Here is a 15304-nt window from a genome sequence, read left to right as displayed (position 1 = left end):
TGTGTCCCTGAGTGAATGAGTGATTTGCGTCCTATTGCCCTCTGTAACGTGGTTTATAAGATCATGGCTAAGATGATAGTTAACCGGCTTAAGTCCATCTTACCGTCTATTGTCCCCGAAAACCAAAGCGCTTTTATTTCTGGGCGCAGCATTCAGGACAATATAATCTTAGCTTTTGAGGCTATGCATGGATTTAATATGTTTCATCGAAAGAAAGTGTTATCTGGGGCCCTTAAAATGGATATCAGCAAAGCCTATGATAGACTAGAGTGGGATTTCATTCGTGACATGCTCATCCGCATGGGGTTTGAGCAACGATGGGTTACTTTGGTGTTTTCTTGTATCTCTACTGTTCGTTATTGGATTCTGCATGATGGCAGGGAAATCGGCCCTATCTTACCAACGAGGGGATTGAGGCAAGGAGATCCCTTGTTGCTTTATTTATTCATTCTTTGTGCTGAGGGGATATCCCGCCTTTTACAAGACAGTATAAACCGTGGCAGTCTTCATGGGTTCAGGATATCACGGGGTGGCCCGCAGATCTCCCACCTTTTTTTCGCGGATGACAGCTTGATTTTCTTCATAGCAAATGTTCAAGAGGCGTTGGAGCTCAAGCGTATTCTTCGCATCTATGAGAAATCATCTGGACAATTGGTTAACTTTCAAAAATCATCTCTTTCTTTTAGCAAGTATACTCCTGTGGCTCTTCACGATTCTATCTATTCAGTGCTCTAGATTGAGGAGAAGCCGAATTTGGGTAATTATTTGGGACTCCCTTCTCATGTTGGTAGTAACAAGAGGGAAGTGTTCAGTTTTGTTAAGGATCGTTTGTGGAAGCGGCTGAATTCATGGAAGCATCGTGCGCTGTCCCAAGCAGGTAAGGAGGTCCTCTTGAAAATAGTCCTCCAAGCTTTGCCAAACTATGTTATGAGTTTGTTTTTACTGCCTCGGACTTTATGTGCTGATTTGCAGCGTATGATGACTCGATATTGGTGGAGTAAGGGTGCTGATCAAAATCGCGGTATTCACTGGCTGGGTTGGCATAGAATGGCGAAGCACAGACTGGACGGCGGGTTAGGTTTTAAATCGCTCCATGATTTTAACTTAGCCATGCTTGGTAAGCAAGGTTGGAACATTATTAACAGGCCTCATTCTTTAGTGGCCCGCGTTCTTAAGGCTCGTTATTTTCCAACAACATCTTTTTTGAAGCATCTTTGGGCCACAATCCTAACTTTTTGTGGCGTAGTATATGGGCGACTCAGAGTCTGGTTAAAGCTGGTACTTATTGGAGAATTGGGAATGGCAGGTCAGTTTCTATTTGGACTCACCCTTGGTTGAAAGAGGCGCCCGACTTATTGGTTTCTACACCCCCTCCTCCGAACTGTACTCTTTCTGTTGTTGCAGATCTTATGATCGGCTAGAGATGGAATGAGAGTTTAATAGCTCAATTGTTCAATGATAGAGACATGAGTTGTATTTTGAACATCCCTCTAAGTCTTTCTTCGCACCCAAATGCGTGGTGCTGGAAGTTTGCGTCCAAGGGTCACTATTCTGTTAAGAGTGCTTACAGATTTCTGTTGCTGGGTTTCGACATAGGGAAGGTAGTGAGATATGGAGTCGTTTTTGGAAGACGAAGGTGCCTCCTAAAGTGCTTAATTTCTGCTGGCGTGCTTTAGTTAATGTAGTTTCTTACCTCTCTTTACTTCAGTCCAGGAGAGTTCCGGTTGATTCGATGTGTCCGTTGTGTCATGAGGCTCCTGAGACTATCCTACATATTCTTGTTCAGTGTCCTTTTGCCCGCAGTTGCTGGTTGAGTTCACCTTTGGGTTGGCCTGCATTCTCCACTGCCTCTCTTAGGGAGTGGTTCTCTTTAGCCTTCCTTACTGCTTCTGCGGAGAATGCTTCCCTTATTCTAATGATATGTTGGGCTTTGTGGCATAATAGAAATAATGTTGTTTGGAAAGCTCAGGGTCGAACTGCGAGTGGTGTGTTCTTCATGGCACTGAATTTTTTGCAGCAATGGAGAGGGGCCTGTTCTGATTCTACCAGCTGCACCAATGTTGTGTCGGTTTTGACTGTTTGGTCTCCTCCACCGCAGGGTTGGATTAAGGTTAATATTGACGCCTCTTTAAACTCGCAACGAAGTTCGCTAGGCTTCGGCTGTGTAGTCCGAGATGCTAATGGTAGATTTATAGCGGCTAAAGCAGGTTGTTTTTGCAGTCAGATGGAGGTTAAGTGTGCTGAGGCAGTGGCTTTTCGAGAGGCATTGAGCTGGATTAAAGAGTGCGGATGGGATCGAGTTCTTTTCGAATCGGATGCTCAGGTTCTTATTGTGTCCATTAACAATACTTCATTAGATGATTTATCACCTTTTGATCTTTTGGTTCAAGATTGTAAATTGCTTCTATCCAGTTATGAGGAAGCAAGATGTGCTTTTATTCACAGGTCTGCGAATGATGTCGCTCATGTTCTAGCAACATCGGCTCATTCTGAGTCAGGTCAAGGAGTTTGGGTTCATGTCTCTCCTCCTCATTAGTTTCCTTGATGGCTTTGAGTTAATAATATTTCTTTCATTTTAAAAAAAAAAAAAAAAAACTCTTTGCTTGAGATTAATTTAATCCTACCTTTGTCAAATAACAGGCGTTCAGCCTACAAGTTGTGGAAGAGTGTGAGATTGAATTATTTAATTTTTATAATATATAACGTGAAATGAAAAAAATAAATTATTTGGCTGTATTTGAATAAGCTCTCTTTTAAAAGAAAGATTACGGCTGTAGAGTTGAAAACACAACACAAATATGAAAGCGATGATGATAAATTAGATAACACGCACTAAAATTTTTAAGTGAATTTAATTTATTGTGAATTTAACTCTGAAAACCAACAGGAGCTATAGAGGTAAAACATATTCTTTGTCGCATAAGGAGCTCGAAGACGAGTCATGAGAAGCAGTTGTCCCTGCTTAGATCATCACCAAAAAGAGGAGTAGGTACGTTCTTCTGCGTCAATACTCGCATTCGGAGAACCAGCTCCACGAAACCACCGCTAAACATTACTTGCTAGTTTCAAAATATAGAGAAGCATAGAACAAGGAAACAATCCTCCAAAGCATGGACCAAAAGGCCATTCCAAATAAAAAAGCCGATGGTGGGTGTCTGGGTGATATAGAGATGTGCTTTGAGCGATACAAAACCTTTAGGTTATGAGATTCATTAGCTATCCTTATTTCCGTCAAAATAAAAACCTAAAAATAAAACCAGATCTGAAGGCCTTCAACCTGGAATCATAAGAGAAAATAAATAAATTTACAGAAAAACCAACACGTGACATTTGCCAGAAAAGCACTGCTGCAAGTAAAACAAAATCAGAATTTATATATACAGTCATCCCAGTTATGGAAGGGCAATCCATAATCGAAACGGAAGAAGGAGACCTCTCTCTATTCATGCTGATACTAGCGAGAGGAAATGGGCCCGTCGCCTGGAGACAGAGAACCAACCTCTCTAAACGAATTGGAGAGAAAAAACCGTCAAAACCGACTTATTTCTTTTTAATTTGAATAAATCATTCCATTCGATTGGAGACTTGAAAATTCATGTGTTTCTTATTTATCCAAATTATTATTATTGGAGACTTGGTCCTTATGTTCCTTAATGATAAAATTTCGATCTGGTCTTTTTTTATTATTATTTGTAATAAAACTCATATGCAATGATTAATAAAAACAGAAAAGTTTTTTTTCTTCCCAAAACATAAAACTTCTTCCACCTTCCCCTCTCTTTCGCCCGCTTTTTTATTTTTAATTATTAAGATAAATTACACTTTTAACTTTTGAATTATATTATATATAATATATTAATTTTTATACTTTTAAAATCAAACATTTAAATTTTTAATTTTTATTCAATCTAAATGTATAATTTTTCATCAATTTCTCTATTAATTCAAAAAAAAAATAACTAATTAAATTTTTTAAAATTATTTTTTTATTATATCTTGTTTCTATAAAGAAATTTTTTCATTTAAAATTTTAAATCCTTTTTATTTTTTCTCAAATTTACTGTAATTTTTTATTTCACTTATTTTAAAATTTAAATAATTTTAAATATTTAAATTCTTCTATTTTTATAGATACATCAATCTATAAAAATAAAATTTATTAAATTTTTTATTATTTTTATTATTTTTAATTTTATTAATATAAAATTAAACTAATTCATTTATTTTTTATACACTAAAAAACATATTCTTATTTAAAATGATTTAAAATTTTTTAACTTACCACTATTTTTTAATATTTTAATTATAAAATTAAACTAATTATAAATATTTAAATCTTTCATATTTTATATATTAAAATATATTAATTTTTATTGATAAAATGTATTATTTTCTTAAATTTTTTTAAAATTTTTCATAGTTATGAAAATTATTAAAAAATTAACACTTTCATTTATTCAAACTTTTTATACAATTAAAATATTTTTTTACTACTAAAAATAATAAAAATATATAAATTAAAAATAAAATTTTCAAACTTTCTAATACACACTTAACCCTCTCAAATTTTTTAAAACAATTTAAGGATTTTTCTTAACTTTTTTTCGTATCATAAAATGTGTTGTAACTATTTAAAATAAAAATTTCTCTGTCTGCAATTATTTTTCAAAAAAGAAAATAAAAAAAGGAAGAGCTGTATTTTTAAATGAATAATTTTTCTTTAAATACGTTGTAGAATATAATAAGAGTATTATAAAAAAATATTTTTATTATATTTAATTAATTATTTTATTTTAAATTAATAAAAAAATAGACAGAATAACTGTTCATTTAAATGAAATAAAAATAAAAAAAGTTTTAAGTATTAAATTTTTAAAAAATAAAAATAATTTGTTAACTATAATATAATTTAAAAATTAAAATATAATTTATCAGAATTATTAATATTGGCGGTCGCTGGTGACGTGAACCTTCTAATTGTCGTTTTGTCAATTGGCCGCTTGGACTTGGCCTTCAACCATTTTGGAGAAGTGTTAAAACATTGGAAAGCAGCAGAGCATGCCAAATTATATTCCAAATAGCCAAGGAAAAGGAATAATCACTGCAAAAATAATCAATTTCAATTGAAAGTTGTACAAACTTTTTACCAATAACACACCACTAGGCAATAAATTAACTTTAAATTTCATACAAAGTCTCTGAGATTAAAGTAATTGACTCTGACAAATTAACATACTAAAGATTAAATTAATTAAAAAGCTAAACTCGCCCATCTCATCACTTACTCCTTTCCTCAATCTTCACCGGAAAACCACCCTTCATTTTTGCAGTCAGATATGAAATAAATTCTGGCTCAACACCAGTTTCCGCTGCTGGCACCACCTTAAATCGACTTAGAACTCCAGCAACCACCCTCTTCATTTGCAAGAAGGCCATTTCCTTACCCAGACAAATCCTGGGTCCAGCTTGAAATACTGGGTAGGTATATGAATCTCTCCCCACAAAACTCCATTTTTCACTCTTTGTATCTCTCTCCAGCCACCTTTCCGGCTTGAAATCAGCCCAATCAGGACCCCACAGCGTCTCTAGCCTACCCATCGCGTATGGATGGTATGTAACTCTGTTTCCCTTGGTCACTGGAGTACCGTCCGGCAAAACGTCATCGCTTACTGCCAGTTTGGTATCTGTTGGGACAGGAGGGTACAACCTCATACTCTCACACAAAGACGCATGGGTGTAAACCATGTCCTTCACTTCTTCAAAAATCGGCATCTCTGATTTCTCGTGTATTTCTTGGAGAACATTAGCTTCTACTTCTGGGTGTTTAGAAAGCAACCAGAAAAACCATGTTAAGGCCGCAGACGTCGTGTCGCGGCCAGCTAAAATAAAGCTGATTACGATGTCGACAATGAAGGTCTCATCTGAATGGCCAGAGCTCAAGAATCGGGATAAGAGATCGACAGATTCAATGGACGAGTTCTTCTTGAGCTCTTCCTTCTTTTCTTTGACGAGATTCACTGCAAAATCCCGTACTTCAGACATGGCTTCCCGGAGCCGTTTTTCCGATCCCATACCGAAAGCTCTTTTTATTTTCCAAAATAAAGAATTGAATCTGTCGCTGATTATCCTGACGCTGTCTTCAAAAGCTTGTGCAAACTCCGCTTGCGGGAGGGATGGCAAGAGGTATGCAGGATCATACCCAAAAGCAATTTTACATATGTTATCAAAGGCAAATCTTTGGAGAATATCTTGAAAATCAAGGACCGTTCCGTCAGCGGCGGCAGCTGAGAGAACTGGTATTAAGCGCTGGTACAGTTCAGTATCGACGACGGTCTCAACAAATTTACGTAAAGATTTAGTGTTGAACTCGTGGCTAGCGACTTGCCTTTGAAACTTCCAGGTATCACCATCGGCATTAAAAATTCCATTGCCTAGAAAATCAAAGAGAGTGCTTCGAAAGAAATCACCTTTTTGGTAGTTATGAAAGTGAGACTTGAGCATGTGTTGGACGTTGGCCGGATTGGCAGTAAGAATTGCACGGGCGCCGAGAGGTCGATACAGGACGCAGGTTGCAGAAGGTGAGTTCTGAAGAAGATCCGATGTCCATTGGACTCGACGATGCCAATTTGCCTTTAAATCGAGATAGTTACCGATTAGAGGATATGATTTTGAAAGATGGTTTGAGATGGGTTTATTGGATTTGGAGGATTTGGCGATGGAGAAGAGAAAGACAAGTGAAAGAAGTAGAAGAGAAAATAAGAATAAAAGCTCAGCTACCATTTTTCTTTGAAGGCTGCTTGATGTTTGAATTGATTCTGGGAAATTGTGGTGATCTAAGGGGAAGGTATTGAGAGGTATTTATAAGTTGTGGATGAAGAACGTGGCTAAAACTAACAGAGGAGTTTGTGTGTCTGAACAAAATCCAAGGAGTTGATTAATACATTCCATGTTCACATATTACGCTTTAAATTCTGTTCTAGAATTAGTGTGAGACGACAAAGGAGAAGTCTAATTCTTTATTATTTAACATATAAAATCTGAGTAATAGATATTAATTTTGAAATGCAAATCAAAGAGAGAGAGTGATAGTGAAAGGTACTTAGGTTATACAAAAAAATTTGTCTGTATAAGTTGACTAGTCTAAAATTGCGTGGACTAACAGAAAACGTTAATACAAACGGATGAATAGACCGAATAGCGGACCCGGTAAATGTCGCGGAACTTTCAATTTGCCTTTCAAATATTTATCATCGGAATTTTACTCGCTAGAAAAAAATAATTTGAAAGGCAGATAAAGTTTTTAAAGGTTTTGGTTGACAAGTAGCCTAGAATTAGTACATGAATTGTGGACATGGGTAAGCTAAAATCCCACATGTCTCCCTAAGGAAGATTGTCGTAACTTGTATACGAAGTTTCATCAAAATAAGATTTAGGTTGAAAAACATGCATATTTATATATGTAATTTTTAATTTTTTTAAGTTTATATCGAAAAATATTTTTTTTTATTTTAAGTTAATTTGAATAAAGGAGGAATAACGGACCGAAGGAACGTTCTTCAATCTTTGATTTTTGGTGCGCGATGTGAGGGACCGAGGAATCCATGAATTTTGGGTGAAGGGGAGGCATGTTTTTTTTTTTTTTTTTTTTTGAAAAGAGGAGACATGTTAAGTAAACCTGTTGGATTTTTTTTTTTTTTAATATTACTTTTTTTTAGAAAAAATGCATTAAATATTAAAAAATTTATTATTATTATTATTATTATTATTATTATTATTATTATTAAATCAGTTTTTATATTTTTAAAAATCTATTAAAATGTATTATTATTATTATTATTATTATTAATTTAATAATTTAATTTTTTATTAAAAAATAGAAATAAATAAAATTTAATGAAAAATTATTTAGTTAATAGAAAGAAAAAATAAAGAATTTTTAATAAATTTTTTAAAATTAATAAATTAATTTATTATTAATAATAATATTTAAAATTAAATACTAAATATCCCCAAATATAATTAAGGATTTACTCATTACAATGATTAAATAAGGATATTATTTTATTAATTTTGTCAAGATTTCTATCTGTAATTAAATTACTCAATAAGTCAATGTCGCAGACACGCATAAATCTAGGTTTTAAATTTCATTTCTTAGCAAGAATTTTCAAGGTTTTCTATTTTCTTTTCGTGGCAAGGATTTTCAGGGTTAAGGATATGGGGTATGAAAAAATCTAATTTTATAATTGTAAATATAAAAAGTTTTTAATTTTTTTTAAAAAAATTATTAATTAATATTTTAATTAATTAAAACAATTAAATATTTATAATTTAATCTATATAGTATAAATAAACTTATTAGCAGTAGTTCAACTTTAAAAATAAATTAAAATATATTGAAATTCTAAAAAAATTATTAATTGTCATTAGAGTATTTTAATTTTTTTAACACTTGATCATTAAAATTAATTAAGAAATTAATTATTATATTTTTTACAATTTTTAAATTTTTTTAATATATTTTTTTATATTATAAATACTAATTAGTAATTTACAAATATTAAATTGCGGTCATTGGTGACATCATCACATCTTTTCTTCCGTGGGAGTTTGAAGTTCGCCGCGGATTTGCAAATTGCTTGCAGTCATTGCTGACATCATCATGTCTTTTATTTATTGAAGCCGCGAATAATATCACATGTACAATTGTCTTCTGTTTTTTTTTTCTTCTTAGAATCGGTAAGGTAAAGAGTAATGATAATATGAGATTCTGGGAGAGAAGTAAGTTTCGTCAGAGAAGAGAATGTTTCTCTGTTTTTTATTCTCTCTGGTAACGTTTAACGACTTTATCATTATTGGATCACCTGTCTTTTTCTTTTTTTTATTTGTTAACGATGTATAACGGTTTTGTCACTATTGGATTACATGTTTCTTTCATATAAATACGTACATACAAAAATATCAGATATTTGCTCCATACTAAACGGCTATTTAATTTTTTTTGACACACGTGTAAACAGTTCCACTGGATGGATGGATCGATTGTCTCTTATCTTATTGGGTCTCAGAACCAGGCTAGATGAGAAGAGATCGTGGCTCGAAGGAGGTCTGACCTCAAGATCGGATGGTCAAGGTCGGCTCATTGAAGAAGTTTTTTGACGCTTGGATCAGAGTTGTCATCATGAGATTAGTCTTGTATAGTGATAGAAAAGTTCAGCGGTCATCAAGTAAATTGAAAAAACATCGATAATGTGAAGAGTGAATAACAACAATAGCTGAATTCTGAAAAAAACGAAATGAATTTCTATGAAGATAAAGAATTTGATAAACATAGAGCTTGAAGGCCTTACATCAAAAGAATTTTCCTACTCATTTGAGACCTCCATACACATTGAGCTAGGAGGAACAACTCATATAATCTTTTACATGGCATATGAATCTACGATGAGATTTTTACCTTTCAAACCACAGGGTATGGTCTCCACTAGCTCATATAGAAACTCAACCTCAAAAGTCTAAATCTGCTTCTATTTCATAGATATCTTTCTCCTTTTCAGTCAAGAGATTATTAGCTTTCTCTAGTGCCTTTAGATAGGGGTGAGCATTCGGTCGGTTCGGTTCAAAACTGAACCGAACCGAATAAACTGAAAACTAAAATTTTAGTATTTATGAAAATCGAACCGAATCGATTTTGGTCAGAAACCGAATCGAACCGAACCGGTCTGATTCGGTTCGATTCGGTTCGGTTTGATCGGTTTTGATTTTTAATAATTTTTTTATTTTTTACACTTTATTTTTAATATTTTAAAATTTAATTAAAATATTTTAATTTTAATATGATTTAATTTCTCTATATTATTAAAAAAATATATTATTATCACTAATCGGTTCGGTTCGATTTTTTCGATTTTTTTCTGATCAAAACCGAACCGAACTGAAATAACCAAAATTTTTGAAATTAAAAACCGAACCGAACCGAAGTATATAAAAAATCGAACCAAATTTTCAAATTGATTCGATTCGATCAGTTTTTTCTGTTTGAACCGAATACTGCTCGCCCCATCTTTAGATTTTCGGCATGCTCTTCTATCATTCTGTTAGAAATAATAAAGTTTTAAGAGAAAGTCTAAGTCTTATACTGCACTATTCTTAAATATTATCAGCCAATCTTTCAAAATTAAATAGACTATTGTAAAATTTCCAGAAAATAAAACAAGCAATAAAATTTTAATAAGCAAAATATCCTTAACTTGTTTGGATGGAAAGACAATTGAGGGAAAAAAGAAAATAAAGGTGGAAAATAACAAGTGGGACCCATAATTTATTCTGGAAGTGGGAAGAAAATAGACAAAATTACATTTTTATCTGTTAGAATTCTTAATTTATCAGAAAATATAAAGGTAAAGTAGTGCTATTTATAAAACAACTTTCACTCTCATTTTTCCTGCCTAATATTCAAACAGAGGGAAGGGAGGAAAAAAAAATGTCTTCCCTCAAATATTTCCCACCTCATTTTCCTCCCTTTAATTTTCGTGCCTCCCTTTATTTTATACAATTAGGAATTGATAATTTAAACAATCAAAATCATGCAATTAAAATAATTTATTTTTTTAGTAGAAAAATATTTTCATTAATTAATTTTTTTAAATATTTCAAATGTCATAAAATATAAAAAAAAGCTTAAAAAATTTTTTTTTGAAATAAATGAAGCCTCAATAATAATATTTTTTAATATATATATTCAGCGTTGAAAAAATATATATTGTATCTCAAAAAAAGTATTGTCAAGTCAAAACTATTGCTTAATGCTTATAATGAATCCCAGGTCACCAAGTAAGAAACAAACTCCAGCCCAAGCCACTTAGAAAAGAAGCCCAGTAAAGGAAGGCCACTGATGAAGCGTGTATCATACGCGCGCCTTCACACTTTCCAAAATTTATCACGAAATGTGCATCAGATTAATAATATTAAAATGTATAATTAAAAAAAAAATACTCACTAAATCAATATTATCATTCATCAATTTAAATTTATTAAATTTTAAATTATTTAAATTATTTAAATTCAAATGTAAATTTAATTGATTTTTACTATATTTATTCATTTAGTTAATAAATGATAAATAAGTTAAAATATCATTGTAAATCACACATTTAATTACATTTTATTAGCTGAAAATACATATATTGGGTGTAAGGAATTTTCAAATTGAAGAGTCGAATACATTTTGAAACATCTCATCATTTCGTTGTGGACATGCACGTACCGAAGAGAAACCCTAATTTTCTTCTATTTTATTTTTCTTTTTTAATAAGATATAAGTAAAAAGTATTCAATATTAGAATAGTTATCGTATCTTCAGCTTGTGGATGAGTCTTTAATTATACTTGGAAAAAAAAAGTGAAATTACAAAACTCACTCTATAAAATAAAAAAAATTAGGACATACAATAATTAGACTAGATGATTGTTTGTGTAGTACAGATTCGACATGAAATTATTGGTTAATAATTATAGTCTAACAATAAGGAATCCTATCATATTACAAAGGAAAGGTGCCTATACTCTAATCTCAATAATTACAAATCCTCAAGGGAAAGGTACCCATAAAATAAAAAATGACAATATTTTCCAGGGAGGAACTTGCTTTAAATGCAGACACAGAATGCCCATTACTTTGACTTCTATGCTATTTCAATAGCAAAATGTTTATTAAAATCTTGCATAGATTCCAGTTTGCTTTTTTCTTCAATCGCCAGGTGCTACAATATCTCTCAGTTTCTTTTATTTTTTTGGAATTTTATATCCAAGGGGACCCAAAAGTCCTTTTTTAACTCCACATTTTCCATTAAAGACTACAGTTTGGTGCAAGTTTTTCTTCGCTAAATACAGATTTCTGGGCCAAGAATCCTTTGGCTGTACTTCAAGAGACACATCTTTTTCTTTTCTTTTTTCTCTTTAATATTTGATGATGCTGAATTTCATGGTGGAGCTCCACCATGGCTAGTGTCCACAGGAATGTGATAATAATAGAGTACCTTAGCTGGAACTCATAATTGCACTATAACTTCTCTGGCTTTGCTATCTTTCTCAATCTGTGCATTCTCTGTCTTGATTATTGATTAATTTTGGATCCAAGATGTGATGTGATCCAGAAGTTTTTTGGTATATATATATCTTGTTTCATCTATTCCACCATTTCCTGCTTTCAGAATGTAGGAGAAGCCTTTTGCTGCCCTCTGTCTCCGTTCAAAAGGGGAATTTTATTGGAATCATCGCCTCCCAGACATGCATGTGAGGATTTGTATTTTCCGTTACTAGACCTTGTTTGCACCGAGTTGGCTCACCGAGATAGTGTTCTCGATCGGTGAGTATTTAATTTATTCACCAAAATCATACACTCAACCTTATTTAAGGGGAAAAAATGAAAAAATCGTGAAGATTTATAAATTAAATCATATTTTCCTGGAAAATCCATATGAGGTGAGATCAACTTGTTCATTTTTGAACAAGTATCGAGGGTCTCCCTCAGCCTTCATCATCTTCTACAATTACAACTTGGATATATATCGATTGTATTAATATCGATGAGTACTCGATTCATGTTAGAGGAGACGCATGTTTCTATGATCTAAGACAAAGGATTTTATGATATCTCCTACGTTATTCCAGTACTGACAATTTGTTCCTTTAAATCTAGCAAACAGAAGTGCTACAATATAACAGAGGCAAAAGGCTTGATTTCAACTTTTCTTTTGCCCATATTGATCTCTTGACTTTCTTTGAAAATTGTAGTTGATCCTGCAGGGTATATATAGGCTTTAGCATGCAGGCCAACTAGCGTTAAGCTTGAAATTTAAGTCTGGCATCAGACATGTGGCTGCATGTGCCATCATTAGTTATTTTGCTGAAGGTTCTCCACCTCACATTTCTCTTTACCCCAGTGGGAAGCAAAAGACGTATTCCTTACTTGAGTTTAGGGGTTAAATTTTTATAAAATTTAGGAGCTAAATAATTGTAATTTTATAGAATTCAGCGCTAAAAATTCTTAACAATTTAAAAAGTTAGAATATCCATTAACATTTTGTGTAAAGTTTAGGGATCAAATTGTGTATTTGGCTTATATTGGATAGTTAAAATACATGAGTTTTTTACTGTGGCTAAATGGGTGTGAAAGGGGGCCATAGCTGTGGAAGATAGACCATCTATGGCTTGTGCCAAATTAAATCCTTCCAAGGGGCTAAAGAAGGAGCTGTTTGGGTTGACCTGATTATGCTGTGAAAGAAAGCAGTTAACACTTATTCAACACAAAAACAATTATTAATTAGATGTTTACATGAAATTTTTGTTATAGATAATGGAACTTATTCATTCCTAAGTGTGAAAGCAAAGTTGGGGTGGAGTAGAAAGTGGACTCTGTGTCATGTGACTCAACCAACAATCCTTTTCGTTCTTACGTATAAAAGGACCTAATGAAAATATATAATGCATGACCATATCAGAAATCCTCAAAAGAACCTCTCTCTCTCTCTCTCTCTCTCTCTCTCTCTCTCTCTCTCTCTCTCTCTCTCTCTCTACCCTCTTGTATAATGTACAGTTGAGGGGAATGTTGTCTGGCTCGATGTCATTCATGTGAAGCTCAACGTTAACTGATGAATGATTTCGGACCAGGCTTCATTCCCCCCAACAGGGCTTTGAATTGATTTGATATATTTTCTAATTCATCATATCTTCATCACTTGTGTTCTTCTGTGGCAAGTAGATATAAAGGGAGCAAGAATAAAGGTATGCAATCAGTTTTTCCTTGTTATTACTATTTTTGAAAGCTTAATCAAGTATTCATGTTGGCAGGAGGATAATATGGTGGTTATTTTGATCTGAGAAAAATAACAAGAGGCACAACATATAAAGCAAATATGAAAGTTCAGCCACCGGAGAAGGGAAACCGGCCGCCGCAGGTATTGGTATTTCAAGTCATAACAAAAATAGTTTGTATTAATGTGCACATGTGACTGTAAAATTAGGTCTTCTTGTCTCCTTTCTGGTTGATTTGAGTTTTGCATCTCTTTAGAGATCTTCTTAGCATCTACTGGGTCAATTTCAAAACAATGAATAATATTAATAATAAAATGGTATATCAGATATAACATGCGATCATCATAATTCTGATGGGTCAGATCTGATCATGGATGTTGTCATTTGTGTTGAGGAATACTGAAGATCCATGGTTGCATGATTAGATGTATTATGAGCTTCTGTAAAGGCAAAAAATAATTGGCCATCCGCATAAAGTCTATAAAAAAAATATTAAGTGATGAATCAGAAGTTACATTTTGAGCAGATATGATGAGACGACAACGTCTGTGTCTGCTGTAAATTACGTATGCAAGTTGCTTGTGATTCTGAGAGTGGAAAGCAAGGTTTGAAAAATTTAGAATCAAAGTGCTCTCCTTTATGAGATTTGACAGGACTACTTAAGGGATTTATGAAGACTGAAGAGACCAAAGAGAAAAAAAGAAAAAGTTGGCTGCCAAACCTATATGGGGTCTGCTCTACTTGTGTGTTCCCCATGGATTTATTTTTTTTATTTTTCATGCACATATCATTGCAATGGAGAGCTTCCTTCTCAGCTTTCTAGCTAGGGTTAGGGTTAAAAAAATTATTCCATGTAATTATTATATGTATAATGATTAAATATTAATGAATTTATATAGAATCTATCATTATCTATTGTTATAAGAAAATCAGTATACATGCAACCATGGTATGTTAAAATTTTTTTAAGATTATATTAAAAAGTAATTTTATAAAGATGTAATTTTTAATTTTTTTAAAAATAATTTTAATAATTTTTTCTGAATTGTGATGATGTTAAATTTATATGTCACAGTTATGAATATAAAAAATTATAAAATTTTAAGGCAAAAACTATGTAGCTTTTCCTTAGCCAACACAAAGAAATTAATTTCGTTGTACATGAATCACCTTAATCTTCTAACTCCAAAAATGGTAACTTCTGAACTGAAACTACTAGGGGATGATGATGATATCAATAATCAAATCAAATGCACATAGAATGATGATGACAACCTTTCAAAATCAAATTCACTAGTACCATTAATCAAATCCACCACAAAGAGTATACCATATCTACTTTATTGGAATAAATCATTTTTCAGAAAAAAAAAATCAATTGAATTTTTTTTTTGAAATGAAAATTTTAAATTGTATTAAAAAATTTAAATTTTTTTATATCAAATATAAAAATTAATTAAATTTTTACAAATTTCTTAATTGAATCCGTT

The 15304-nt window shown here is 32.4% G+C and overlaps 2 protein-coding genes and 1 long non-coding RNA gene across 5 annotated transcripts; 2 read left to right on the top strand and 1 right to left on the bottom strand.

Moving 5' to 3' along the window:
- The first annotated feature begins 63 nt into the window (after window positions 1–63).
- On the top strand, window positions 64–2945 carry LOC110614869. The gene is made up of 7 exons (XM_043956775.1): window positions 64–654; window positions 736–885; window positions 973–1117; window positions 1210–1306; window positions 1463–1601; window positions 1709–2445; window positions 2888–2945. The coding sequence occupies exons 1-7, from the start codon at window positions 64–66 to the stop codon at window positions 2943–2945; spliced, it is 1917 nt and encodes a 638-aa protein (XP_043812710.1).
- Window positions 2946–5095: 2150 nt separating this feature from the next.
- Window positions 5096–6952, bottom strand: LOC110616221 (cytochrome P450 94A2). Its single transcript, XM_021758568.2, has one exon. It carries the CDS (start codon window positions 6778–6780, stop codon window positions 5278–5280), a length of 1503 nt encoding a protein of 500 aa, XP_021614260.1. The 5' UTR covers window positions 6781–6952; the 3' UTR covers window positions 5096–5277.
- Window positions 6953–12372: 5420 nt separating this feature from the next.
- LOC110615122 lies at window positions 12373–14750 on the top strand. 3 transcript variants are annotated; one of them, XR_006350659.1, is made up of 3 exons: window positions 12380–13784; window positions 13851–13957; window positions 14141–14750. It is a non-coding gene; the product is annotated as an uncharacterized LOC110615122 (long non-coding RNA). The 3 variants fall into 3 exon arrangements; XR_006350660.1 differs by having other exon boundaries at window positions 12381–13784; window positions 14341–14750; XR_002487905.2 differs by lacking the exon at window positions 14141–14750 and having other exon boundaries at window positions 12373–13784; window positions 13851–14136.
- The last annotated feature ends 554 nt before the right edge of the window (window positions 14751–15304 follow it).

This window comes from Manihot esculenta, chromosome 5 (genome assembly GCF_001659605.2).
Source record: "Manihot esculenta cultivar AM560-2 chromosome 5, M.esculenta_v8, whole genome shotgun sequence".
Lineage (NCBI taxonomy): Eukaryota > Viridiplantae > Streptophyta > Magnoliopsida > Malpighiales > Euphorbiaceae > Manihot > Manihot esculenta.
Note: the sequence above shows the minus strand (reverse complement) of the source record. Positions and strands in the feature narration are given on the sequence as shown.